This window comes from Spermophilus citellus (assembly GCF_964194105.1).
Source record: "Spermophilus citellus genome assembly, chromosome: 2".
Taxonomy (NCBI): Eukaryota; Metazoa; Chordata; class Mammalia; order Rodentia; family Sciuridae; genus Spermophilus; species Spermophilus citellus.
In genome coordinates, this window is record NC_138183.1 from 242,948,308 (window position 1) to 242,975,251 (window position 26,944).

General features: G+C 43.1%; 3 protein-coding genes across 6 annotated transcripts; 2 read left to right on the forward strand and 1 right to left on the reverse strand.

Annotated features, from left to right (window-relative positions):
• The first annotated feature begins 212 nt into the window (after positions 1-212).
• Positions 213-13,379, forward strand: TMX2 (thioredoxin related transmembrane protein 2). Of its 4 annotated transcripts, XM_081279614.1 has the most exons (9): positions 429-482; positions 5,868-5,951; positions 9,872-9,932; positions 10,130-10,243; positions 11,118-11,194; positions 11,425-11,531; positions 11,707-11,772; positions 11,865-11,994; positions 12,524-13,379. In XM_081279614.1, the coding sequence occupies exons 3-9, from the start codon at positions 9,890-9,892 to the stop codon at positions 12,668-12,670; spliced, it is 684 nt and encodes a 227-aa protein (XP_081135740.1). In that variant the 5' UTR covers positions 429-482; positions 5,868-5,951; positions 9,872-9,889; the 3' UTR covers positions 12,671-13,379. The 4 variants fall into 4 exon arrangements, with proteins under 4 accessions (XP_081135741.1, XP_081135739.1, XP_081135738.1 ...); XM_081279612.1 differs by lacking the exon at positions 5,868-5,951 and having other exon boundaries at positions 219-482; XM_081279615.1 differs by lacking the exons at positions 5,868-5,951; positions 12,524-13,379 and having other exon boundaries at positions 213-482; positions 11,707-11,761; positions 11,865-11,989.
• Positions 13,380-13,932: 553 nt separating this feature from the next.
• On the forward strand, positions 13,933-15,975 carry SELENOH (selenoprotein H). The gene is made up of 4 exons (XM_081279618.1): positions 13,933-14,455; positions 14,544-14,689; positions 14,823-14,953; positions 15,801-15,975. Exons 1-3 carry the CDS (start codon positions 14,337-14,339, stop codon positions 14,921-14,923), a joined length of 366 nt encoding a protein of 121 aa, XP_081135744.1. The 5' UTR covers positions 13,933-14,336; the 3' UTR covers positions 14,924-14,953; positions 15,801-15,975.
• On the reverse strand, positions 15,969-18,990 carry BTBD18 (BTB domain containing 18). Its single transcript, XM_081279611.1, has one exon. The coding sequence runs from the start codon at positions 18,730-18,732 to the stop codon at positions 16,837-16,839; it is 1,896 nt and encodes a 631-aa protein (XP_081135737.1). The 5' UTR covers positions 18,733-18,990; the 3' UTR covers positions 15,969-16,836.
• Between the last annotated feature and the right edge of the window lie 7,954 nt (positions 18,991-26,944).

The following is a 26,944-nucleotide window of genomic DNA, read 5'->3' on the forward strand; positions in this document are numbered from 1 at the left end:
TCTACGAAAACGTTCAGGAAGTGCTGTCTAACTTTCTTAAATTCTTCTCTGATACCTCGACTCACCACAGTCGCATACCAGTAAGATGACCTAGATAAAAAAAAACGACAGCTGTATTGGCCAATAAAGTATGAATCCTCTTTTCAGGTCTGACCTGCCTCAACATCCAATCAGAGATCTACTTCCGGGCCCAGAGGCGGTGCACCTTGAGACTTGGTCCAATAGAAGTCTCTGTGGTGGGGAGGCTCAACTACAGACGGCAGAGAGCGGCGGGTGCAGCAAGGGCTGGAAAGATGGCGGTCCTGGCACCTTTATTTGCTCTCTTGTATTCGGTGCCGAGGCTTTCACGATGGCTGGCTCGACCTTACTGCCTGCTGTCTGCTCTGCTGTCTGCCGCCTTCCTACTTGTGAGAAAACTGCCGCCGCTGTGTCACGGTTTGCCCACCCAACGCGAAGACGGTAATCCGTGTGATTTTGACTGGGTGAGCGCCCCCTGTCTCAGTAGCGCACGACCTTGACTGTCCATGCCCTGCCAGGTGCACCTGGGAGCCTCGGGGTTCACCTTTCTGAGAACGCTTGAGTGTTTGAGCCTGTAGCAGGCTTATAGACCGAAGAGTGTAGATCCCGGGTCGTCATCGAGTCTCAGCCTGTGTGTTTAAGATGGGGAAATGGGGCCGGCTAGTTATAGCCCCTGCACAGCAGCATCCCAGTATTCTCTTACACTTGCATGTATGCTTAGCGTTGTATACCATTCATTTAGTCAACAGCCTTACCGAAACTCTACACATGTGTAGCTTTTTACAGTGCTGCTTGTTGTGTAAAGCCCTCCGAGGAGCCAGTAGTACAAGGCGAGCAGTAGTATTTCCGTTTTTTAAAAATTTATTTTTGCGTTCCTGGAGATGGAACCCAGGGCCTCTTGCATACCAGAAAGTGCTATACCACTGAGCGGCATCCCAGTCCTCCATTGATCTCATCATGGTTAGGCGACTTCTCAAGGTCACACAACTGCTGATATCCTGAGAAACTACTCTGATGGTCACAATACTGCACACTTGATAAGCCATTTCTAAATTCGATAAACTTTTGCAGAGTGAACACTCTGTGTTAAGCACTGTGCACGATCCCAAGGATGCAAAATTGAAAAGAATTTGGGTTGGGGATATACCTCAGTTGGTAGAATGCTTGCCTTGCATGCACAAGGCCCTGGGTTCAATCCCCAGCACCGCATGCACACACACAAAATTGAAAAGGATTTGAGATCTATTGTGAAGAAATCTATTCTAAGCCCCTTGCTGTGCTTTCTAGGTAGGAGTGGAGGCACCTCTTTAAAAAAATGTGAGCCAGGGGCTGGGAATGTGGCTCAAGCGGTAGCGAACTCACCTGGCATGCTTGCGGCCAGGATTCGCTCCTCAGCACCACATACAAACAAAGATGCTGTGTCCGCCGAAAACTAAAAAATAAATATTAAAAAAAAAATTTCTCTCTCTCTCTCCTCTCTCTCTCTTAAAAAAAAAAAAATGTGAGCCCGGCTCCTGTGGCCCACCCTGTAATCCCAGCTGCTCAGAAGGCTGAGACATTGTGAGTTCAAAGCCAGCCTCAGCAAAAGCGAGTCTCGAAGCAACTCAGTGAGATCTTGTCTGGAAATAAAATACAAAATAGGGCTGGGGATGTGGCTCACTTGAAGCTGTATCTCATGCTGAAGAGCTGTACCTGTAGAATTTCTGTCTTTTTTTTCCCCCCAGCTCCAAAAGTGAATCTTGACTTTTACCAGAACCCATTCTCTTATTTTCTTTCTCCCTCCCTTGTTTATTCTTCAGGTTTTTCTTGACAGAATTATTGGTTGGAATTGATTTCAAAAGATCATGTGATTTCAAAAAGAACCTTTTTAAAATATGATGTTTTATGTACATTAAAGATAATGGGTTTCAATAAACTCAAAACGGTATATGGATAGTAATAAGGATTTTAATAAATGTAGGAGACCTTTTTTAAAAAAATATTTTTTAGTTGTAGATGGACAGAATACCTTTATTTCTTCTTCTTCTTTTTTTTTTTAGAGAGAGAGAATTTTTTAATATTTATTTTTTAGTTTTCGGTGGACACAACATCTTTATTTTATTTTTATGTGGTGCTGAGGATCGAACTGGGCCGCCGCATGTCAGGCGAGCTCGCTACCACTTGAGCCACATCCCCAGCCCTGTTTATTTATTTTTATATGGTGCTGAGGACCCAGTGCTTCACAGGTGCTAGGCAAGTGCTATAAAACTGAGCTACAATGCCAACCCCTGTAGGAGACCTTTTATCAAAATTTATTTTTCTGTATATTGTCTAATATGCAAAATACTGGAAATCTTAATACTCTTTTTTTTTCTTTCCTCTCCCAGGACTGACTGTAGTTTTTGGAGCCAAAGAACCTGAGGTTTTTTTTTTTTTTTTTTTTTTTTTAAGAGAGAGAGAGAGAATTTTAATATTTATTTTTTAGTTCTCGATGGACACAACATCTTTGTTTGTATGTGGTGCTGAGGATCAAACCCGGGCTGCACGCATGCCAGGCGAGCACGCTACTGTCTGAGCCGCATGCCCCGCCCCATCTTATTACTCTTGATAGCCAGTTTTTGTTTTCATGGAAGAGTCCTAGTTTACTAATTCAACTTGGTGATTGGGAACTTAGGAAATGAGGTAAACTCCAAAGTTTTAGTTGTTTAACATATTTAAAACATTTCTATTTTATTAAACAAAAGGGAAAAATAAAAATCAAGCCTTTATTTATTTTTTTTCTGTATATACTTACTGTCTTTCATGGTAATCAAAAGATTTGATAAAGGAATAATGATTTCTTTTTCTTTTTTTTTTTTTTTTTGGTGCTGAATGTCAAACCAAGGGCCTTGCCCAGGCATTCTACTACTGAACCATACCCTCAGCCCCATGTTCATTTCTTTTTTTTTTTTTTTTTTTTTTTTTTAAAGAGAGAGTGAGAGAGGGGAGAGAGAGAGAGAGAATTTTTAATATTTATTTTTTAGTTCTCGGCGGACACAACATCTTTGTTGGTATGTGGTGCTGAGGATCGAACCCGGGCCGCACGCATGCCAGGCGAGCGAGCTACCGCTTGAGCCACATCCCCAGCCCCCATGTTCATTTCTTAATAGAAGAATTTGAGCTAATAAGTACAGAGGAATGACAGAATTTAAAAGTCATTATTTAGGCCTTTAATGAAATCAGAGATCTTAATGATCATTTGTGGGTGCTGAAACCATCAGATGAAAGGTTAATGTGTCTCTTGGAGTACTGTAGGAGGAAGACTACCTAGCACCACTTATGGTGTATATTTTTGCCAAAAGATTTAAATTTCATTGAATTCAAATCTCTAAAGCTCATTACCACTTTACAATAAATATGGGAAATATAAGGTCATCATTAAAACACATACTGTGAATATCAAGCTGCCAAATCTAGAAAACTGGGCAAGTCAACAGTACAAATGACTCATTATCTTCAGTTCATCCTGGGTGTGGTGGCACATGTCTGTAATCCCACCAACTGAAGAGGCTGAGACTGGAGGATTTCAAGTTTGAGGTCAGCCTGGGCAAACTTAGTGAAACCCTGTCTCAAAATTAAAAGGGTTAGAGATGTACCTCAGTGGTAGAGCACCCCTGGGTTCAATCCCCAGTATGGAGAAGAAAAAAAATTTTTTTCAATGGATATATAGCCTGAGATTAAAAAAAAAAAAAAAAAGGAGAGCTGGTATCCATTAAAAATTAAAGAAAATGGGGCTGGGGATATAGCTCAGTTGGTAGAATGTTTGCCTTGCATGTACAGTCCCTGGGTTCAATCCCCAGCACCTGCCCCCCCAAAAAAAAAAATTAAAGAAGCCCATCAAGAGTGGTACATACCTGTAATCCCAGCAGTTTGGGAGGCTAAGGTTTGTAACTAAGCATGGTTTCAGGAATCCCACTGAGGGTTATTAGAATGTTTCCCCTGTGAATAAAAGGGGACTACACACAATAACATTTTTACACACAATAACATTTTGAAACAGGATCATTTGAATAAAGACAATTGGGAATTATTGTGTTGGGTATGTATGTGATATATGAAAAACAAAACTCAGCTTTTACTACTATACTTCAGCAACGCAGAACTTTTTTTTGTTGTTGTTATTTGTTTGTTTAAGTCCTGGGGATCAAACCCAGGGCCTTATGTATGTTGGGAAAGCACTCTGCCACTATATCTCTAGCCCCAACAGGATATTTCTTTGATTTCTGGTTTAGGAAATAAATATTATTTGGGGATTTCTTCTTATTAACAACCAATCATTTTTTTCTTTTTAAAATATTTTTAGTTGTAAATAGACATGATTACTTTTTAAGTGGTGCTAAGACTTGAACCCAGTGCTTCACATGTGCTAGGCAAGTGCTCTACCACTGAGCCCCAGCCCATAACCAATCATTTCTGTAGCAGATATCATCTGGATGTGTTCTAATTCAATTTTATTCTGATACCATCTACGTGGAGTTAGAGTCAGATCCCCACAGGTTGAGGGCTTCTTCCTATAAGACTACCTCTATTTCAGATGCCATTAAGAAGCAAGAGGGAGGGGCTCGGGTGTGGCTCAGTGGTGGAGTGCTCGCCTAGCATGCACGAGGCACTGGGTTCAATCCTCAGCACCACATAAATGTAAAATATTGTGTTCACCTAAAAAAAACTTGAGAATAAATATACTTAAAAAAAAAAAAAGAAGCAGTAGGGAGCTGGGGTCCTAGTGCAGTGGTAGAGTGCTTGCCTATTATATGTGAGGCACTGGATTTGATTCTCAGCATCACATATAAATAAATAAAATAAAGGTCCACTGACAACTAAAAAATATTAAAAACAAAACAAAACCACAAGCAATAGGTTGTCACCTATACTTTTGACTAATAGCTATAAAAAGGGGTTCCCAGTATGCACTTTTTAGATTTGACTAATTTGCTAGAGCTCACAGGGAAACGTTTTACTTATATTTACTGGCGTACTAATAAAGGATATTACAGAGGCTGTAGATGTAGAGATGCATAGGGTGTGGTTTTTTGAGAAGGCGTAAGCAGCCTCCTCAAGGAACCTCATGTGTTTAGCCCTCTAGAAGCTCCCCCATTTTTCCAGTTTTTATGGAAGCCTTACAATGTAGGTAATGATTGGTTAAATATTGGGCATTGGTGATCAACTTCAGCCCCTTTCTGGAGGTTAGAGGGTAAGACTGAAAGTTCCAACATTAATCATGGCTTGGTCTTTCTTGTGACCAGCCTCTGTCCTCATTAGCACATAAGTTATTTAGCCTTCCATCACTATGAGATAATCTTAAAGAGGTAATCAGTTATGAATACCTGAGATAATTAACTTATAAAGAGAAAAGGTTGGGCTGGGGATGTGGCTCAAGCGATCGCCTGGCATGAGTGCGACCCGGGTTCGATCCTCAGCACCACATACAAACAAAGATAACTGAAAAATAAATATTAAAATTCTCTCTCCAAAAAAAAAAAGAAAAGGTTGATTTTATTTCATTTATTTTGTGGTTTCATCTGTGGTTAGTCTGATTGCTGGTAGGCTTGTGGCCAGGCAGTGTGGGGAGCCATTCTCACACGTGACTGGGCAACTCCCGGATTGGGTGTGAGCCACTCTGGCTAAACTGTCGGAGCTTTCCTGACCCTCTCCTGGTGCGAGAGCCTGTCCGTGTGGGGGGTGTGACTGACCACTGACTCGGAGGCCAATCACTGACCCTGACCTTGGAGTGCTGCCCCCCTTAACCTTCATTGGATGGAATTCTCCCCTGAATTTCTTGTTCCCCAATAAAAGGCCACTCCCTGGCATGCTCTCTCTCTCTCTCCTGCTAGCCCTGAATAAGCCTTGCTGCCCTACCGGGTGGTTTGAGGTGAGAGCCAGAGGGGGAGCCATCTCGGACCTGGTCATAGAAAAAGGTAATTGAGTCTGTGTGTTTATTTTGATCTCACTAGCTAACTTTTATGCCAAGAACCTCTTTAATGAAACCAGTGCGCTGGTCGCATGGTGGAAAGGCAGCACATCATGGCAGGAGCATATGGTGGAGCAAAACCACTCACCTCGTGATCAGGAAGCAGAGAGAGCAAGGGGACCCAGGGTCCTATAGTCCTCTTCAGGTGTACACCCCCAATGGCCTAAAAGCCTCTCAGTTGGATTACCTCTTCCTTGTAGCATCACCTTGGGAACAAACCATTAACACATGGACCTTTGGGGGATATTAAAGATCAAAAACTATAGGGTTGTGCATGCCTAAGTCCCAGCTATTTGGGAGGATAAAGTAGGAGGATCTTGAGCCCTGGAGTTTGAGACCAGCCTGGTAACAGTGAGACCTTGTCTCAAAATAAATTTTTTTAAAAGATGCAAACTACAGCTGGGTGTGGTAATGTATTCCTTTAATTCCAGTGACTCGGGAGGCTGAGATAGGAGGATTAGAACTTTGAGGCCAGCCTCAGCAGCTTAGCAGGACTATGTCTCAAAAAATAAAAAAAGCCTGGGAGATGTAGTTCGATGGTAAAGTGCCCCTGAGTTCAAGTCCTAGTACCAAAAAAAGAATCCAACTATTGAAACACACAAAAGACACTTGTTCCTCCAGAGATTTCAAGCATTTTAGGAACTATATGTCAAGAAACAAGATGAAGACCAAGTATATATATTTCATATTATTATAGTATAGTTATGGTACTGTGTTGTGGTTAAAAATTAGAAAAAAGTGAGGCTGGGAATGTAGCTTAGTGATAAGAGTCTCACCTAGCATGTGAGAGACCCTGAGTTTGATCCCCAGCACTGCAAAAACAAACAAAAGTGTCCTTATGTGTAAGAGATACACACTAAAGTTTCACACATGAAATGAGGTAATTGGAATTTGCTTCAAGTTTTTTCCATCATAAAAAGTGGGTAGCATAGACATATGAAATACCACATTTTCAAAATGTTGGTTACTGTTTTAGCTGGGTAGTAGGGGTTAATTAAAGTATCCTCTCAAGCTGCGGGTATAGCTCAGGAAAGAATATGAGCTTGGCATCACAGGTCCTGAACTTTAATCCTCAGCACTCCTCTCCCCCACGAAAAAATATCCTCCCTACTTTTGTGTATGTTTGAAATTTTACTTAATGAAAATTTTGTTTTGTTTTGGAAGAGCCGTGAAAAGACTTAAAAACTGTGAACAGAGATATACAAAGAGGCCTCTGCTTCATATAGTCATTCTGGAACCCATGCTCCTTCCATCTTCTTCCTATAGTCTTTTCTCTCTTTCTTTCTTTTTTTTTTTTTTTTTTTTTTTGGTACTGGCGACTGAACTCAGGGGCACTCAAGCACTGAGCCACATCCCTAGTCCTATTTTGTATTTTATTTAGAGACAGGGTCTCACTGAGTTGCTTAGCACCTTGCCATTGCTGAAGCTGGCTTTGAACTTGCGATCTTCCTGACTCAGCCTCCCGAGCCACTGGGATTACAGGTGTGCACCACCATGCCCGACCTATAGCTGTCTCTTATCTTAGTACCATGGAACTAGTGGATGAAGAAAGGAAACTGGAATGCAAGGCACACTCTTTTTTTTAACTGAGTACAGAAGTGGCAAATCATTTCCACTCAGTAATACTAATCACACAGCACTACCAAGATGCAAGGTGATTGGGAGAGAGTCTAGTTGCTGATGCCCAGGGGAAAAAGGAAATAAAGTTTGGAGTACTCATTACCAGTCCATCTTTTAGAATGCTCCTTTTTTGGTTCTGTATTTGTATTTGGTCTTCTGATTGACCATAGTTCTTCTCTCTTTTTGTTTTTTTGGTACTGGGAAGTGAATCCAGGGGCACTTAACCACTGAGGCCACATCCCCAGCTCATTTTTATTTTTTGAGACAGGGTCTCGCTAAGTTGCTGAGGCTGGCTTTGAACTTGCCATCCTCCTGCTTCAACATCCTGAGCCACTGGATTATAGGCGTGCGCCAATGTGCCTGGCCTCTTTCATTAATTTATTTGAGAGAGAGAGAGAAAGTGTGTGGTGTGTGTGTGTGTGGGGGGGGGGAGTGTGTGTGTGTGTTGCTCGGAATTGAACCCAGGACTTTGCATGTGCTAAGCCTGTGATCTTCCCACTGAGCTACATTCTCAATCCTTAAATCCTAATTCAGACCCACCCAATTTCATTCATGAAAACCCTAATATTTGCTTCAGGTATAATATTTACTATAGTCTGTCATAATCCCGCATTCCCGGGGCAGGGGATGTGGCTCAAGCGGTAGCGCGCTCGCCTGGCATGCGTGCGACCCGGGTTCGATCCTCAGCACCACATACCAACAAAGATGTTGTGTCCGCCGAGAACTAAAAAATAAATATTAAAAATTCTCTCTCTCTCTCTCTCTCTCTCTCTCTCTCTCTCTCTCTCTCTCTCCCCTCTCTCACTCTCTCTAAAAAAAAAAATTAAAAAAAGTAATAATAATCCTGCATTCCCATTTTACATGTCCATATCTAAATTCAATTAGTTACTTTTCTTTTTGGTACTGGGGATTGACCCAGGTGTGCTTAACAAAAGCACATAATCTCCAGCCTTTTTTATTTTGAGAAAGTGTCTCACTAAGTTGCTTAGGGCCTCACTAAATTTCTGAGGCTGGCTTGGAACTTTGAATCCTCCTGTCTTAGACTCCCAAGTGACTGGCATTATAGGCGTGTGCCGCCATACCCAGCAATTAATTACTTGTTTTTGGAGATTGAAGCTGAAAACCTAGGTTCCTGACCCCCAGCTGTAAATCTCAGTTGACTTTTTTTTCTGAAATGACCAGTTGGCTCTGTTGTTAGTCTAAGGCCTTCCATATCCTTTTTTTATACTATCTAATCTACAGTCTTTTCCCCCCACCATGCTTTTTCTTTTATCCTCATTCATGTTATGAGAGAGCCATATTTAGTGAACTAGTCCTGCATTCCCTCCTATACTCTTTGAAATTATCTTGTTTGTGTCTTTGTTATGTTTCTTCTCTGTCTCACATGGATGCTAAAATTCTAGAAGAAAGAACTGAAGCCAGGTGGCCAAATCCCAACAGCTCAGGAGGCTGAGACAGGAGGATCACAAATTCAGAGTTAGCAACGGCAAGGTGCTAAGCAACTTAGCCCCTTTCTCTAAATAAAAAATACTGAATAGGGCTGTGGATGTGGCTTAGTGATTGAGTGCTCCTGAGTTCAATCCTAGTACCAAAAAAATAAAGAACTGTAAGCCAAAGGTATTGAAAAGGGCTCTGCAGCTCCCCTTTAGTTCTCCAGTTTCATCAAAGGTACGAGGATTATCACTGCAGATGTTGAGTGGAGAGCAACAATTGAATTTGAGCAAAGCCAAACAAGTGGAACAGATATTTTACTAATAGAATATTATCAAGAAAGCTGAGATGAAAGGTGGAGAGGTAGTGGGGGAAGTGTTGGGGAGTAATATCGGTCAAAAATGTGGAAGAAAAAAACAAAAAGAAAGCTTTCCTAGAAAGCTATTTTTTTTGACCACGGTTATACTGAGTTGATTATAATAATATCTTGGGGATACGTCACACTTTATACAACCCTTTCATATCCATTATCTTATTTAATTCTCACATTAGCACTTTGAAATAGATAATGGTCAGTCAGGAAAGCCAAAGTTTAGGGATTAAGTGATTTGCTGAAATTCACCAGCCAGTTTGTGGTAGGAGTAGAACCTAAACATAGCTCTTCTGACTGTTGCTTTCCCCACTACTACTTAGTGAACTGCAGTTATGTCTTTGTTATCATTCTCAGTCTGGATCTCTGTTGGTTTTTCTAACACATTTGGTCCTCCTTCATCAATTCTTTTTACTGAATTCCTTGTCATTTTGCTTCTGTTCCAGAGAGAAGTGGAGATCCTGATGTTTCTCAGTGCTATTGTGATGATGAAGAACCGCAGATCTAGTAAGTTCAGCCTGCTTCTAAGTCTCAGGATCAGGCCTGATATCCCTGGAGTTGCTTTTTTCATGTTATGAGAGGGGCACTATTTAGGGCATTTGATCTTCTTCCCTCTTCCATTTCAAAAATACCCCAAGAAGATGGAAAAAGAATGGGATATAGGAGTATACAGCCCAGCCTGACTTGTGACATCTCTGTTTCAGTCACCGTGGAGCAACATGTAGGCAACATCTTCATGTTTAGTAAAGTGGCCAACACAATTCTTTTTTTTCGTCTGGATATTCGCATGGGCCTGCTTTATATCACACTCTGCATAGGTGAGGCAATTACCTTTTTAAAATTCTTCATAAGACTATGTTAATAAAGACTTGATTTAGGGGCTGGGTTGTGGCTCAGTGGCAGAGCTCTTGGGTGGCATGTGTGAGGCACTGGGTTCAATCCTCAGCACCACATATAAGTAAATAAAAAATAAAGTTAAATCAACAACTAAAAAGTATTTAACAACAACAAAAAAGACTTGATTTAGCTGGGTGTGGTGGTGCACACCTGTAATCCCAGTGGCTCAGTAGGCTGAGGCAGGAGGATCACAGGTTTGAAGCCAGTCTCAGCAATTTAACGAGACTGTAAGCAACCTAGTGAGACCCTGTCTCAAAAATTTTTTAAAAAAAGGGTTAGGGATGTGGCTCAGTGGTTAAGTGTCCCTGCCACCAAAAACATAAAGACTTAATTTGAGGAACCAAATATCATTCCCAAACAGGTAGTTATGTGTGTAACTTAGATGGAAAGAAAATATTACTGGGCACAGTGGCACACACTGTAATCCCAGCAGCGTGGGAATCTGAGGCAGGGGATTTGCTTGTTGAAAGCCAGCCTTAGCAACTTAACAAGGTGCTAAGCAACCTCGTTATTTAAGACCTTGTCTCTAAATAAAATACAAAAAAGGACTGGGGATGTGGCTTAGTAGTTAAGTGGCCCTGGGTTCAATTCCCAGTACCAAAAAAAGGAAAAACAAACAAACAAAAAACAAAAACTGCAGAGACTGTACTTTAGAGGAAGGAAATGTATTTTTGGTCTACATATATGTACAAGTATGTATTCTTTGGTGGCTGAAATCCTTGAGTTGGTTGGAGATAAGTCCTGTGTGCAAAGCCTTGTATGTTTTTTGCTTGATATCTTTTTTCCTGTGTTCAGTGTTCCTGATGACCTGCAAACCTCCTCTGTATATGGGCCCTGAGTATATCAAGTACTTCAGTGATAAAACTATTGATGTGAGTATTCTTCCTCCTCTGATTCTTGGGTACTTGGTAGATGATTTTGTAATTATGTTCTCAATTCACTAGGAGGAATAACAGTGCTTCAAAATGAAAGTCAGGAGCATTTGTGATTCATTATGAGAGCCAGGAAGAGGGAAGTCAGGATGAGGAATTAGGCACTAAGGTCTGACTCCTCCCATATTCTTACATGATCCAGTTCACTATTTCTTCCCTTTGTGTGGCAGGAGGAACTGGAGCGGGACAAGAGGGTCACTTGGATTGTGGAGTTCTTTGCCAATTGGTCTAATGACTGCCAATCGTTTGCTCCTATCTATGCTGACCTCTCCCTCAAGTAAGTTAGTGCAAAGGGAGGGATAATGGAAACTGAGATGCAGTACCTTCCTTCTTATTTTTGGCCTTGACTTTTATGCTCTCCAGCCAAAGTCATTACCCCCTTCTCTCCTCAAATATCTTTATTTTCACTTTTTAAAATGTTTTCAATATATTAAATAATATGTTCTTCTCAGGTACAACTGTACAGGGCTAAATTTTGGGAAGGTGGATGTTGGACGCTACACTGATGTTAGTACCAGGTATGTAAAGATTAGAGCTAGGGATCTTAGCAAGGAATTACTTTGAGCAATGTATAGAGATACATTCACAGACTCCTTTCTGGGCCCTGTAGGTACAAAGTGAGTACATCACCCCTCACCAAGCAACTCCCTACCCTGATCCTGTTCCAAGGTGGCAAGGAGGTAATGCGGCGGCCACAGATTGACAAGAAAGGACGAGCTGTCTCTTGGACCTTCTCTGAGGTATTTGAAGGAATAGGCATTGCAAATGGGTACAGATCAGTGGATGAGTTCTGAAACCCAACCTGGATTTGATTTCCAGTGTCTACCACTTGTCCACTAGTTTTTGGGGATATAGACTAGATACTAGGCCTTATTTTAGTTCACTCACCAAATTTACATTGTATGCCAGACTGCTAGTACAGGGAACAATGATGAGTGAAGACTTAGTCTCTAAGGCACCTATAGTATATAGGCATTTAGGCTTCTCATCTGCAAATTGGAGATCCATCTGGCTCACAAGATTATTTTACAGACTACATGTAGATAGTATCATTTATTCTTGGCACAGTGATTGACACATAATGAATACTTAAGTATTAATTGACTTTTCTGGGTACTTAAAAAAAAAAAGAGGAAAGTTAAATTAGGGTAGATTTGTATCCTTTCCTTTCTCCCTTCTTTCCTACTCTGTGTCTAAATACTTCTTACTTTTAGGTTCTGAACTTTATCTTCCAAACCAAATCCTGATGTGTGCATCTCTTTTGTGCAGGAGAATGTAATTCGTGAATTTAACTTGAATGAACTATATCAACGGGCTAAGAAGATATCAAAGACTGGAGACAGTATCCCGGAGGAGCAGAGTGTGGCCCCAGTCCCCACCACAGTGCCAGATGGGGAAAGCAAGAAGGATAAATAAGATTCCTGCCTCATTTTTGCTCCCTCTTCTGTCAATTCCAGGCACCTTTGAGGCCCTGCTCCAGTGTAACCATATGCTCTGCCTGTGGCTGCTGCCTCTTGTTTTCCCTGTTTGGCTGTTGCAGGGTAGGCAGGATGCTGCTTCTGATTTTAAAGAAGCTGGCATAGAATTGTCAGGTACCCTAGAGGAAGGCCTGCCTTGCTGTGGCCAACTGTTTCCTTAAGGGAGAGATCTCATATGATGGGGGAGGAAATGGTTTCCCTCCAAGGTTGGGTCAGTGTGTAAACTGCTATTCTTCTTTAGACATCAGCAGTCTGTGGTTTCCTTATTCCTCTTAGTGGCTCTGCACAGCCTAGACTAAATCAAACCTGTTACTTGCCTGGGTATAGAACACTAAGAATTTTTCCTCAAGGACCCTTGCTTTCCTTAGGCCCTTCTGGCTTGGTCTATGGCATTCATTAAAAAATACAAGCCTAAATTTGTTACTGGTCCCAAGGAGAAACCTTTTACCACAGAGTTTTCATCATTGAAAATAGTATTGAATGATCCTCCTATTTTGTAGGGATCCAGAGGAAAAGGAATAAAAGCTTGAGACTTTCCTTTGTGTGTTGGGACCTGGAGGAGAAAGCCTGGACTGTCCTTTTCTCCTACCTAGTCCCCACACCTAACCAACAGTTTCCATAATAAAAGAGACTGGGATTTCTTTTGATTAATCTTTTGTGTGTTTCTCTTGTGTTGGAAAAAAAGCTAGGCAGGGCTAGGAAAGTGGATCAGTGGGAGTTTACCTAGCATGCTTGAGGCCCTGAGTGGGATCCCCAGCACCACCAAAAACCAGACAGTCTTCAAAGAAAAGCTAAGTAACTGCAAAGAAATAGGCCATCTTTTAATTTTTTTTTATTATCAGTACTGGGGATTGAACCCCTGGGTCCATTACCATTCAGCTACATCCTCAGTCCTATATTTTTATTTTGAGACAGGGTCTGAGTTGCCCAGATTGGCCTTGAATTTTCGATCCTGATCCTCCTCCTTCCACCTCCCAAGTAATGGATTACAGGTGAATGCCACCATGCTGGATAAGATCACTGTAATATGAAAGGGCATATCGTGTTTCACCAAATGCTGGGCATCAATTCCCAGGATTGATGATGGTTGGGGAAGACCGATTTCTGTAATCTAAAGTGCTAACCAGAGGGGGGTGCTTTGTGAACTTAATTTTGGATTGGTCTGTGCTTCCCAGGGAGGAATTTGGGGAGCATCATAAAGCATAGCATTTAGTGCAACGCATAGGCACCTAAACCTCTGTGTGGGATATGAAGCTTGCTTCCAGACTTGAGTCCCCGCCTCCCGGCATGCCGGCCTCGCCTGGTCCCCTCCACCCACAGCGCTTAATGGTAGGGCCTGGTTCTCGCACTACCTCCCCCTTCTGGTAGGCGGAGTGGCTGGGCTCGAAGGTCCCGCCTCCCGGCCACGTGCGCGCTGCGGGCCCCGTTTTCCACTCTCGCGGGGAGTTTTTGTTTCGTGAGCGGAAGTTCTGGTTTAAACCTGGTGATTTGGGGTCTGATTGCTCTCCTGCCTGGTGCTATCTCAGTCGTGGCATCTTCACTGTATTCTCCCTTCCGCCCCAGCATCCCCAGTCGGCTCGGCGCGCGGCTGGATTCCAGGCGCCATGGCTCCTCGCGGGAGGAAGCGGAAGGCCGAGGCCGCTACGGTCTCCACGTCCGAGAAGCGGGAGAAACTGGAGAACGGCAAGGAACAAGTGGAGGAGGCGGTCGTCATTGAGCATTGGTGAGCGCCCTGGGAGGCGCGGGCGGCGGCGGGAAGAATGGCTGGCGTTGCAGCGGGGCCGCAGTCTGATCTCCCCGTCTCTCCCTAGCACTAGCTGACGCGTCTACGGGCGCAACGCCGCGGCCCTGAGCCAGGCGCTGCGCCTGGAGGCTCCGGAGCTTCCCGTGAAAGTAAATCCTTCCAAGCCCCGGAGGGGCAGCTTCGAGGTGACCCTGCTGCGTCGGGACGGCAGCAGTGAGTGCGGGCCGGGGCCTGGGGGGAGAGGGGCCTGGGTCTAAAGCTAAGAAGCACTAGTTTTGGAAACCGCGGCCAGCTGTTGACTTTAGAGATGCTCGTGGATTCCAAAGTAATTTCGATTTATTCCCAGGTGCCGAGCTCTGGACCGGGATTAAGAAGGGACCCCCACGCAAACTCAAATTCCCCGAACCTCAAGAAGTAGTGGAAGAGTTGAAGAAGTACCTTTCGTAGGGCGATTTGGGCAGAAGTCCTCTTGCTGAGGTTTGAAATGGAAAGGGAATTAATCTTGGGTAGCTTCTTGCAAAGGAGCCCATACTGTTATAATTTATTCCACACAGGATCTAAAAGTGGTTTCCTACAGGGTGTGCCTTTTGCTAACCGTTTTCATTTGAGTCCCTTTACGCCAAATTATAGAACACTAATGGTAATATTAGTGATTCTTTATAGAAGCGTAATTTGTATACTTCCGGTTGATTGTGGCCCTGGGGGTATGATCCAGTGTTGCTTTTGTTTGAAAATTTATTTCCTCATTCCTGGTAGCTATTTTAATTCTTTGAACCAGTTGTAAATCTTACTGCTTCCCAGAGTTAAAATTTTTAACATGGGTTTTTGTGTGGGTTAATGATTTTCCTTCTTTACTGGCACACTGCTATACCTGCCCCTACACTTTTCTAGGGTTATTCCCCCCCCCCCCCAATGTCTTATGTATTAAACACTGTATTACAACACTGTGCCTCCTGGTTAGGTGGATTTTTTGTCTGTCCATAATGTTTCATTCAATGCTTTGGCATCTTGTCAGGCACTTGTATGTTGAGTGAGCTTTGGGGGAAGGATACAATCCTTGAGCTCCTGGGTGGTGGGGGGGGCAGGGATGGCATGCCTGTAATTCCAGGGACTTTAGGAGGCCAAAGCAGGAGGATTACAGGTTTAAGACCAGTCTCAGGGAGTCCTTATCTCAAAAAATAAAGGGTTGGGGATGTTGTCAGTGGTAAAGCCTCCCAGGGTTTAATCCCCAATACCAAAATTTAATAAAGTGATGGAGGGAGATGTCTTCCTTAGTCTTTGGTGCTGGATCCCTTCTCTAACATTTCCCTTCTCATTATTGCAGCTGTCTCTGGTGGTGTTGGAGCATTTATGATGGGACATGGCTAAACTTCAGTCATGTACCTGAAGCCATTTCTTCCACTCCAGAAATGATAATACAGATGAGGCAACCCTCTAGTAAGGCATTGTAAAAATATTTGAATTTGGTTTGTTTAATAAAAAGGTTAAATAAAGTATCTAAGAGTAAAATTTAATGTTGATGGACAAAGCCAGCTGTGGGATTGGTGGTCCTTATTTTTCATTGCCCAAGGTCACCAATTGGCCTGGAACTGTAAGAGTCTCTGGTATAACATGTGAAACACTTATAAAAACTATGGGAGCAAAGTAAATAATTTATTTTTTTAAAAAAGCAACTATCTTTTTCAATTCACTTCTTAGAAGTGATGGAAGTACATCTTTCTGGCCTTGTGGAGGTTTTACCTAGACTTCACATACTGGCAATGGACAAGCCCCACAAATATAAGATGCTGGAAGTGTCCTATCATTCCCACCCACTAAATGTTTTGCCTAACATAGTTTCACATCTTTTGGGATATTTTTCTCTTTTTACTCTGGTACTGGGGATCAAACCGAGGGCCTCTTACATGCTGGGCACGTTGTGCTCTGCTACTGAGTAATAACTCCAACCCTTTTTAAATTTTGAGAGGCTCAAAGTAAAACAAAACCCCACCTCAGAGCTTTCCCTGAATTTGCAGACTCAGTGCCTTGTGAACTGAGACACCTGGTTCTTGGCTGTTACCTATGACCCACTAGAGTTGGGGACCACACAGTTTATTGTTTCACTTGTCACTAACTGGAAAGTAGATTACAAAGAAATAAGATAGTTCAAGTTCATAATTTTCTACCTATGATACTACTAAACTTCTGCCTGGTCCCCAAGGCCTGGGGAGGGGAGGGGAGGAGGGAACCTACAAAGAGTCAGGGTAGACCTACCTCTTACACTAAGAGAAGGCATGTGCTAGTTTCTGCCAATAAATAAGCCTTTTACTAGCCAACACTTTCCACCCTCCCAGGGCCCCTAACCTCACCTCCCCTCTCTACTACGTTAGTATGTCTACCTCTGTTTCTGACTCTGAGGAAGGATCAGGCCACACAGAGGGAACACTAGCAGGCCCCAACCTCCCTTCTGCTGTCCAGTCCACCACATCAATTTCCTCATCTTCAGAGCTGTCAGGAAGTGGGCCCAGCAACTCAGAGTTATCAAATGCCTCCTTGCTGGCCTCTGGAGCAGGGTATAATTCCTCATCCATGGTTAGGGACACGTCTAGCTCAGTCTCTGCCCAGTTTGAGCATGGAGGAGAGAGGTCCCTGTAAGATCTTTGGGGAGGGTCAGGGGAGTCAATATGGAGAAGTTTGTCTCCCTGACCATCCAGTGGCTGGGAGTTGGTAATTTCAAGATGTGGAGTCCAAGAGTCTCCCACTGAAAGCACTCCTCCTTCATTCACCTCAGAGGGCATAACAAGGGGACTAAAGGGCTCAATTGGCTCTTTGTTCTCAGAAGGCATGACAAGGGGACTAAAGGGCTCAATTGGCTCTTTGTTCTCACTAACAGGTTCCTTTTCCAATCCTGTGAGCTCTCTGGGCCAGAGTTCCATGTCTGGTAAACACCATTCTTCCCCTTCAATCCAGTTCTTTCCTGTTTCTGTCAGGTGATAACTAGGGGTTCTGCAGCCCTCAACCTCAGGACTCTCCAAAGACCCAATAGGTGGCTCAATGTCTGAGCCACAGAGCATAAAGTCAAGGATCTCTTCCAGCTCACTGGTGGCTGCAGCACTTGTGATTCGGTATTCCTCAGCTTCACAGGGCTGCCTGAGCAGAGCTGTATCAAATGCATATGGCTCTCTGCAGTCAATATTCATCATGGGTTCCTTCCCTACCAGCTCTGGACTAGACCCAAACTCTGACTTCACCACAGAGTGGCCTGGGGAGTGGCTAGCAGAGAGCAGAAAGTCTTGTAGCCTAGAGACTGGAGAGTCCTGACAGAGTTCTATTCTAGTAGATGGCATTTCCTGCTCATTAATTGAGGATAGCTGAGCCCCTGGAGGTTCTAAGACTCTCCCGGGATCTGGGATCTGGGGGCTATCTTGAGAATTTTTGAGGGGAGGCTCCTGTACCACCTCCCAGCAGGTCCCGTTTACAATCTTCCGAAGTTTTACTCTCCCAATCTGCCCTTCCTCTGCAGAGTCTGAGTTGGGTGCTCTGACTTCGGGGCTCTGCTTCTTACTCCCACCTGCCTTCCCAAGACCAGATGGGCTTGGGGTGTTCTGTAGAGGACTAGCTCTTCCTGGCTTCTGTTTGTCCTCTGGTGCTTCTTTATTTATACTTCTCTGCCGCCAAAGACGCCGGCCAGGGGCTGTGGGCACTGTGCTGGACCCACTTAAAATGCTAGGCTTTGATGTACAGACATCAGGAGATGGCTTTGAGCGACTTAGCCTGATCTTTCTGGGCAACAATCGCTCATCCACAGCAGGGTACAAGCTGGGTGGGGAAACTGCTGTAGGACCAAGGACAGAGTCATCCTTGTTTTCCTTAAGTCCCTGACTGTGGCTTGAAAGAGAAGAGCTTTTCTCTTGGGGAGTCAGGCAGGCTCTAGCCTTCCTCTTGAGCAGAAGAGTGCCTGATAAGTTCTCAGCATTTGGTCGGTTGCCCTTTTCCTGGGGACCTTCCTCTTTCCCCAAAGACTTCAACCTAACTGCCCCAAGGGGACAAGGAGTCTGAGTAACAGGCAGTGGAGTTCGTGGGCGGCGTGTGGGTGCCACCACTCTGGCAGAGATTGGTGCAGCACTTGGTGGTTGTAAGCACTCTCGGTTCAGTCTTCGGCCCTGAGGGGCCTTCACTAACTTTCCACCCTCTAACTGAAGAGATTCTAGCTCAGACACACGGAGCTGCCGCGCAGCAGAAAGCACATCCTGGGCTTCTTCTCGAGATACTTCCATCTCTGAGGTATACAGGAAGTCCACCAACTTTCTAAGTGTCCTGATTTTCAGGCCCCCCAGTTCCAGCACCACCTTCCGACCCTGAGCTGGCCTTTCCCGTTCCAGGCGTTCTGTGAAGAAGGGGCTGCAGGCTGACAGAATGCAGCAGTGGGCTGGAACTGCCTCACCTGGAGAAAAACACACAGACTGTCATGTAGACTTGCATGTTCATGGACTAAGCATAGACTAACGACCCAAATGTATTGCCCCTTCTCATAGTTTTTTCCCCACGGAAATTCAAATAAAAGGAGAAATTTGTTCCTTCTGCTTGCCTGGAATCTTCTGCCATACCTCTCTATCAGCTAGCTTATTTTTTAATAATCCAAAATCTAGCCTACAAAAATTCATTCAAAAAGTCTTCCTCTAGGGGCTGGGGTTGTGGCTCAGTGGTAGAGCACTTGCCTCACATGTGTGAGGCACTGGGTTCAATTCTCAGCATCGCATATAAATAAATGAATAAAATAAAGGCCTATCAACACAAAAAAAATATTAAAGAAACAAAAAAAGTCTTTCTCCAGCTGGGTGTAGTGGTGCATACCTGTAATCCCAGCAATTTGGGAGTTTGAGGCAGGAGGATTGTTAAATTTAAGGCCTGCCTAGACAACTTGATGAGACTAACTCAAAAAATAGAATAGGCTGGGGAGTAGCTCAGTGGAAGAACACTCTTCACTCTTGGATTCAATCCCTAGTACTGCCACCCACCCCAAGAAAGCAAGCCTTTCAATCCACAAGTATGGGTTTGGTGCTCCTAGGCACAGAAAGGTACTCCACAACGATTACTGCACTTACCTACCTGAATTGGAATTAGCCATCTCTATTACACTATAAGCTCTGTGAGGACAGGGGCCATATCCATCCCGTTCACTGATGTATAACCATTACTTGCCACAAAACATTCACTGCTTGCCACAAAGTAGATCAAATACTTGTTGAATAAATAGTATTAACACATGAGAGCTCACAAAATTTTGTAGGAACAGCATGTGGTCTAACAGTAGGTTTAGAGGCAAACAACCAGGCTTCAATTTTCCTGAGCTCTTGCTGCTGCCTACTAGGGAGTGGTCTCTTCTGAGCTACCTTCTCATTTTATGGGCAATTTCCAGGCATATCAATCAGGCTATCCCATGTCTTCAGTTACCAAAGCCTTGCTGATGACCCCCAAAGCCCTATCACTACCTAGATACCTTTCCTGTGATACCAAACATCACAGCTGGCATGTCTACATGGATGCCTCACAAGTAACTCCAATGCAACCTTCCAAGGAAAGGAAATTTCGCCACCCCAAACCTCCCAATTTCGACACCAAAATAAAGTATCCCATTCATCCTCTTGCCTCAGTCATTTGAATCTAATCTTTCTACATATATCTAATCAAATGTCAATTTTAAATAACTTTCTGGAGTCATTATGTGCCACCAGGCATTCTTCTAAGGGTTTTACCAGTATTAATCCATTTATTCATCACACCCTGTGATGTAGCTACTGGTATTGTAGATGAGTAAACTGAGGCATACTTTGGTAACATCCCCACAATTACAGTAAGTAGAAGGGACAAGATTAAAACCCAGAATCTGGCTACAGACTATGCTCTTCCTCACTTGAACAGCACATACATTTTTTTGGCATACTGGAGTTTGAAACCAGGGATGCTCTACTACATTTCCAACTTTTTATACTTTTTATTTTGAGGCAGGGACTTGCTCAGATGCCTAGATAGACCTACTCAGCTTCCTAAGTAGCTAGAATTACAGAGCCAACTACAATCCTTTATTTTTATTTTTGGTACTGGGGATTAAACCCAGAGCATTACCACTGAACTATATCTCTGATCTCCCTAAATTGATCAGGTTGGCCTTGAACTTTTGATGTTCTTGCTCAGCCTCGAATCACCAGGAAGGATAATATCCATTTTTTTTTTCCAGTGCCAGAGATCAAATACCATACATGGAAGCAAGTACTCTTACCATTGAGCTACATCTCCAGCCTGATATCCGTATCTTAAGGAATTTTGATGTTTATAAAACTTTATAATTAGTTTCATTTTTTAGGAGAGAAAAAAATAGTCACAATTTCACTCCTGAAAGCTAACTGTCCCAGAAACATACAGCTTTTTTTTTAAATCTGTTTACCAAATAGTTTACTGTACTAGGAGGTAATAATATTCTTTTTTTCCTTCACCCCTGGCCAATAAACTCATTTTATTTATTCTATGGTAAATTTCCAGCTGAGTTCCTACCAGTCTTACCTTCTGCCTGCAGAAGGACATCACAAAACACACCACTCTGCTGCTGTTGATGAAGCTGCAGAAATGCTAACCGGAGAAATCGAGGGTTCCTGTATAAGATTTTGGAACTGGCAGAAGAGCACATGTTGGTAGTACCTAATGAACCTAGGTTTTCACGGATCAGATTCCTGTAAGTGAGATAATTCATTTCAGAGGTATGGTTATACCTAATATTTTTTGTTTTTTAAATGACAGGGAAATATTGATCAGGGTGTGATGACACACACCTGTAATCCCAGCAGCTTGGGAGGCTGAGGCAGGAAGATCACAAGTTCAAAGCTCAGCAACTTAGGGAGGCCCTAAGCAACTCAGCAAGACCTGACTCTAAATTTAAAAAGAAAAAAAAAAATGGGGAGGGGGTGGCTGGGAGGTGGCTCAGTGGTTAAGTGCCCCTGGGTTCAATCCTGGTACCAAAAATAAATAAATAAATATTTTTTTTAAAGTAGTATAGTATGAACTGGGGAAACATTAACCCTGGAAGTTGTGCTAAGGGTAACTTTCTCTCTTTTTCAATAATGGGGATTGAACCCAGGGGTGCTTTATCACTAAGCTACATCTGCAGTCCTTTATATTCTCCACTTTGAAGCAGAGTCTTTGTAAGTTGCTGAGGAGCTCACTAAATTTCCAAGGCTGGTCTTGAAACTGATCCTTCTGCCTCGACCTCTCAAGTCCTCGGATTTCAGACATGTGCCACTAAGCCTGACTTGAAATTCTCTCTTGAGATACTCTTGGTGCCTGAAATGGTGGTGCATGCCTGTTATCCCAGCAACTGGAAAGGCTGAGGCAGGAAAATCACAGGTTCAAGGCCAGCCTCAGCAATTTAAGAGACCCAGCCTCAAAATAAAAAATAAAAAGGTCTGAGGATGTGGCTCAGAAGAAAAGCACCCTGGGTTCCATCGCTAGTATCATAAGTAAATAATACCATCATAGTTGTTACATGTGGGAGCTCAGAGATAAGGCTAGGTTTGAATCTTGGCTCTGTTAGTAGCATAGCTGTATAATCTCACACAGGTGACTTGACTTCTCAGTCTCACATTCTCATCCATGAAATGGGAATAACAACAATACTTACCTTGTGGGACTGTTTTAAAAATTAAATGAGTCAACACAGGTAAAACTGCTTAGCACAATGTGGGCGTGGCACAAAATAACTATTATCCCCCAAATGGATATTATTATTATCCTTCAATCTTCTTCATTAATATTACTGCTGAGACCCACTCCTAGAGTGCTATTAACGTTCTTCCTGAGCACTTCATCCCTTAGGTTCCATGGTTATAATCCTCAATTTAACACTTTTAAAGAAATAATAATGGGTATAGAACTTTCTGTAGGAAGTTGTATGCATCTTCTTTTCTCTGTGCTATCACACTAACCAGCAGAGGGTGCACAATAAAGAGAAGACTCTGAGTGGGAAGACATTGCCTCTCTTGGTTTAAATGTACTAGGCCAAAGTGAGCCTGATTGACCCTGGAAGTTGAAAAAAATGTGGCCTTAGGTTTGTCTGTTTGGTAAATTACCTGGCTAACAATGGAGCAAGGATAGGTAAGCATTCTACCTTTCCCAACCAAACTTGATATTCTGACTTCACGCCTATTAACATTTCAAGTTTTGTTTTGTTTTGCATTGAAACACCCACACTCACTGACTGCAGAGCTGTGTTCTTGTCCTGGCATGAAGTTTTCAGTCAGGTGGCACTGAGGGTTCGAATTGTTCACGTCAAAACTATCAGGAAAGAAAAGTGGGAAAATAAATTAAGAAAGGGTGGGCTCAATTTCCATCCCAGACAGAGAATCATAGGTGGAGGAGGGCAGCTGTTGCAAGGGTCCCAGGAAACTTTCCAAAACACCAATGCCTGCCCTTGCCCCTGAACCCAACCTGGAATGGCTCTGCAGTAGGATTTGTTCCTGACGTGCTGTCTCTGCCTGGGTCTTCTGTCCAGCCTGCCTTGCTTCCTACCAATGTCTAGCCTCCTGCTAACAGTTTGAGCAAAGCAGCGCAGCGCAGGTGGGCCAACAGCCTGAGCGATTCCCTTCTTCGTCCAGAAGCGGGGGAACTGGGGTTGAAGGAGAAAGCAGGGCGTTAGGGAAGGCCCTGCAAAGCTGGGAGCCCCGGCCCAACTCCTTTGAGAGACCTCTTGGCGCGAAGGTTTCTGGGAACGGAGCGTGGGGATCCTGGCGGCCTGGATTCAGGGTTGGCCCTCACCGCCACCTCCGACCACACGGGCTTTGCAGTCACTCCCTTGGTGCCCTCGTGGTGCTGCTGATCCTGGCACCCACATGCACTGGGCAGTGGTGACAGCCAGGGCCTGAGTCCACGCGGCCCGCGCCACAACACCGCGCGCGCCGCTGCCCTCGCGCACGCTTCGTCGTGGGGCCCGACGTCCTTCCTCCTCCCAGCTCTCGGCCTACGTCTGCCTGAATACGTCATCCCCATTGGCCGAAGGCCCCCGGGAGAACCAATCAGAGAAGGAGCGGAGCTTTGGGCGGGAGGCTAAGTCTCGAGCGACTTGCGGGCTGAAGGAAGAGGGCTGGGCTGCGAGAGGTAGGCGGAAGGGCCCGCCAGGGAGGGATTTTTAGGGGACCCCCCCTTGTCCCTTGGCACTCGATGAGCAGTGAGACAGAGGGCCAAGGAGGTTGGAGGACAGCTCCTCCTTCCCTTGAAGAGGCTGCAAAGGACCTGCCTAGACTCCGCCAGGCTTCAAGGAGGGAAGGGCACATGTGTATAAACAAAAGAGAAACGGAAAGAAAGAACCAACAGCCCGTGTGTCTAAAGCATATCTTCAAAGACATCAATTTATCTCCATTTGTATGCCTTCCTCCACCTGTGGGTCTCTGGCTGGTGTCTCCACTCGCACTCCACGTCTGGAATCTAGGTATCTCCTGAGGCCAGAGGGGTTCTGGAACAAGGTCTCAGCGCTAGTTTCTGAATTCACTTTCTCCCCTGATTCCACTCCGACCCCGAATCTCAGACAACTGTTGACCCACAGAATTGTAGACGTTCACCCCCGCCCCCCAGTTGTCTCCTGTGCCCTTCCACAGACGATTTATTTAGCACAACTTCTCTTGGGAAACGACTTGTTTCAGGAGTGATACTAAATTAAATGATCTCGAGGTAAAACGTTTACAAAGAATGCAAAGGCAAGGCAAAAAGCTAGACAGCAGTTCTTTCCCTCCTGTGCATTAGGACCCAGGCCCTGGCTTCCATTATTGCCCCCTGGGTAGATGTCCAGTGATGTCTTGTCCTGGGTGAAATGGCTGAATACATTAAAAAAAAAAAATGCTGAAGCCAGCTGGAGGTAGAAAGAAAGTTGCTTAAGAAGAGGAGAACCTGCAAAATGACAAAAAGAGGGGTGAGTCATACAGTGCTCTCAAATATGTCTTCATTGGTATCTAACACATTTTCTAAAAGGATTTGAGTGTCGGGAGTGTAGCTCAGTGTACAGGGCTTGCCCAGCCTGTGAGAGGCTCTGGGTTCCAACCTCAGCACAACAAAACAAAAACAAACAAACAAAAAAACCCATTTAAGGTATTTGGCTGAAATAGTGGTGTGAGGAGTGCATTTTCAAGTCATCCAGTATTTTTCCTGGTTTGAAGCTTCTGTTCTTAAGATGAAAAAAGGAACAAGGAACAGAAGACATTTTCAGTTGTAGTTGTCATATTTTGAAGAGGAAGCAGTTTCTGAAAGGACATAAAACTCAGCCGAAGGAGGACAGATTTTACTTGCTTGCAAGTGAGGAAAGCAAAAGAGTGAAGGCAGAACAATACTTATTTATGGTCCTGGGTTCAATCCCCAGTACCATGTTAAAAAAAATAAAGTATTATTTATTTATGGCATCTGTTGCTGAAGAATCAAGATTTGATTGAACAGGTGTACTACCAGGATAGACAATTTTGTGGAGGTATAAGGAAAATATAAATATTATATCTCATCATTATTATTTGCATCAGGATGAAATTTATTTTAAAGAAGAGGAATCACTAGTTTGTTTTTAATCTAATACCCTATTTGTGGTAAGAATTTCTAAAGGGAATGATAAGTGGCTATCCCAGGGCTTCAGAAATGACAGACTTCGAAGAGAGAGAGAGAAACAAAACAAAACAAAAATGATGAATTTTGGATGTGTAGCCACCAGAGGGTAGAAAGGAGTAAAAATATTTTGTTTTTATTTGTACAAATAGCTAGTGTTTTTTTTTTTTTGGAGTTGATTATTTTCATTTCTTCTTAACATTTATAATTTTAAGTCTATTTTAGAACTAGAATCGTCATTACATAATATTGTGCTGTATATTGATAATTTAAATTTTTTTTTTTTTTTTTTTGGTTTTGGGGATCAAACCCAGGGCTTTGTACACACTAAGCATGCACTCTACCACAGAGCTCTCTGCCCTCCCTGCCCCTGGGGCCCATTTCTTTTGTAAATACCCACCACTCCCCCTCAATTCTTTCCTAATCTTTCACCATTTTATTGTATCTTATTTTTCTATCTTTGTATGTGATGATGGTTGTGGGTGGGGAAGTTAAACTTTTGAGATTTTTAAGACTGAGCATTGAAGCCTGGCATAGTGGCAAATGTCTGTTAATCCTAGAGACTCCAGAGACTGAGGAAGGACGACTGTAAGCCTCAGCAACTTAGTGAGGTCCTAAGCAACTTAGAGAGACCCTGTTTCAAAATGAAAAATAAAAGGGCTTAGGGATGTAGCGTCGTGGTAAAGCACTCCTGGTTTCAATCCCAATACCTAAAACAAAATAAGAGCACTGAATATAATGTTCCATGTGTATAAACAAAAGAGAAACAGAAAGAAAAAAACAAACAAAAAACAGCTTCTGTCAAAAACATATTTTCAAGCCATTAATTTCTCTCCATTTTATGCTATTCTAATATAAATCTCTGTTACTGTAACTTGACAGATACAATTGCCTTCAAACTAATCTTGCTTTTACACTTGCTTCCTCTTTAATTAATTTGTTGTGTAAATCCATTTACAAGATCTTTTCAAAATGGGATTTAGATCACATCCTTCTATTTAACCACCCCACAGTCAAGCTTTCCTCTAAGAATAAAAACCCAAACTCCTTTCTCTGACCCATATAACCCTTCGTATTCTGATTCTCAACCTCTCCCTCCATCCTTATTTCCAGCACCTTCTGCTGGGTCCAGTATGTTTCAGCCCACACCTTAGGGCTTTGGTATTAAGAATAAAGACTGCCTGTACCTTCTCAGAGCTGGCTGCTTCTTACTATTTAGATTTCAACTTAAGTATCACCTTTCCAGAGTTTGTTTCTGGCATCCAATCTAGAGCATGCTACAAGTTACTTTTATCAATCTGTTTTACATGTACATAGTGCTGCATCTAACATTATCTTATTAGATAAATAAATAAATAAGATAATCTTTTGGTGCTGGGGATTGATCCGAGGGCCTTAAGCATTGCTAAGCATGCACTTTACCACTGAGCTACATCCCCAGCCCTTACCTTATTAATCTTTTTTATCTTTAGAAAGTAAGCTTTATGGGAATAGGAAACTTGTCCTTCTTATCTTACTTTTCAGAAGAGTGCCTGACTCACTGTAGGTATTCAAATTAACCCAAGTAGAACTAGTCTATTTTCAATGAACTGAGCATAAATAACTTTATCTACTAGTATTAGTGATTGTGATGCTTTATTTGGACATAGCTGTTTCAGATAAATTTAAATTTTAATATCTTTTTCACCAATGAGTTTTTTTATTTATATAATTCTATTTTTAATGTTTTCCACAAACATTCTTTCATGTTAAATGGCTTGTCCTGAATACTGTAACTACTAAGCAGAGACCATTTACTCTTTCCACTGTTGCTATGTATGAAATATAAGGCTAAGCTCTGGGAATGTACCATGAACAAGA

Bases quoted from the DNA above. Each gene is read 5' to 3' on its own strand.
- BTBD18 (XM_081279611.1), bottom strand. From the start codon at position 18,732: ATGGAAGTATCTCGAGAAGAAGCCCAGGATGTGCTTTCTGCTGCGCGG.
- TMX2 (XM_081279612.1), top strand. From the start codon at position 294: ATGGCGGTCCTGGCACCTTTATTTGCTCTCTTGTATTCGGTGCCGAGG. The intron at 9,933-10,129 runs GTAAGTTCAGCC...TCTCTGTTTCAG, and splicing joins GATGAAGAACCGCAGATCTA to TCACCGTGGAGCAACATGTA. The intron at 11,195-11,424 runs GTGAGTATTCTT...TTTGTGTGGCAG, and splicing joins TCAGTGATAAAACTATTGAT to GAGGAACTGGAGCGGGACAA.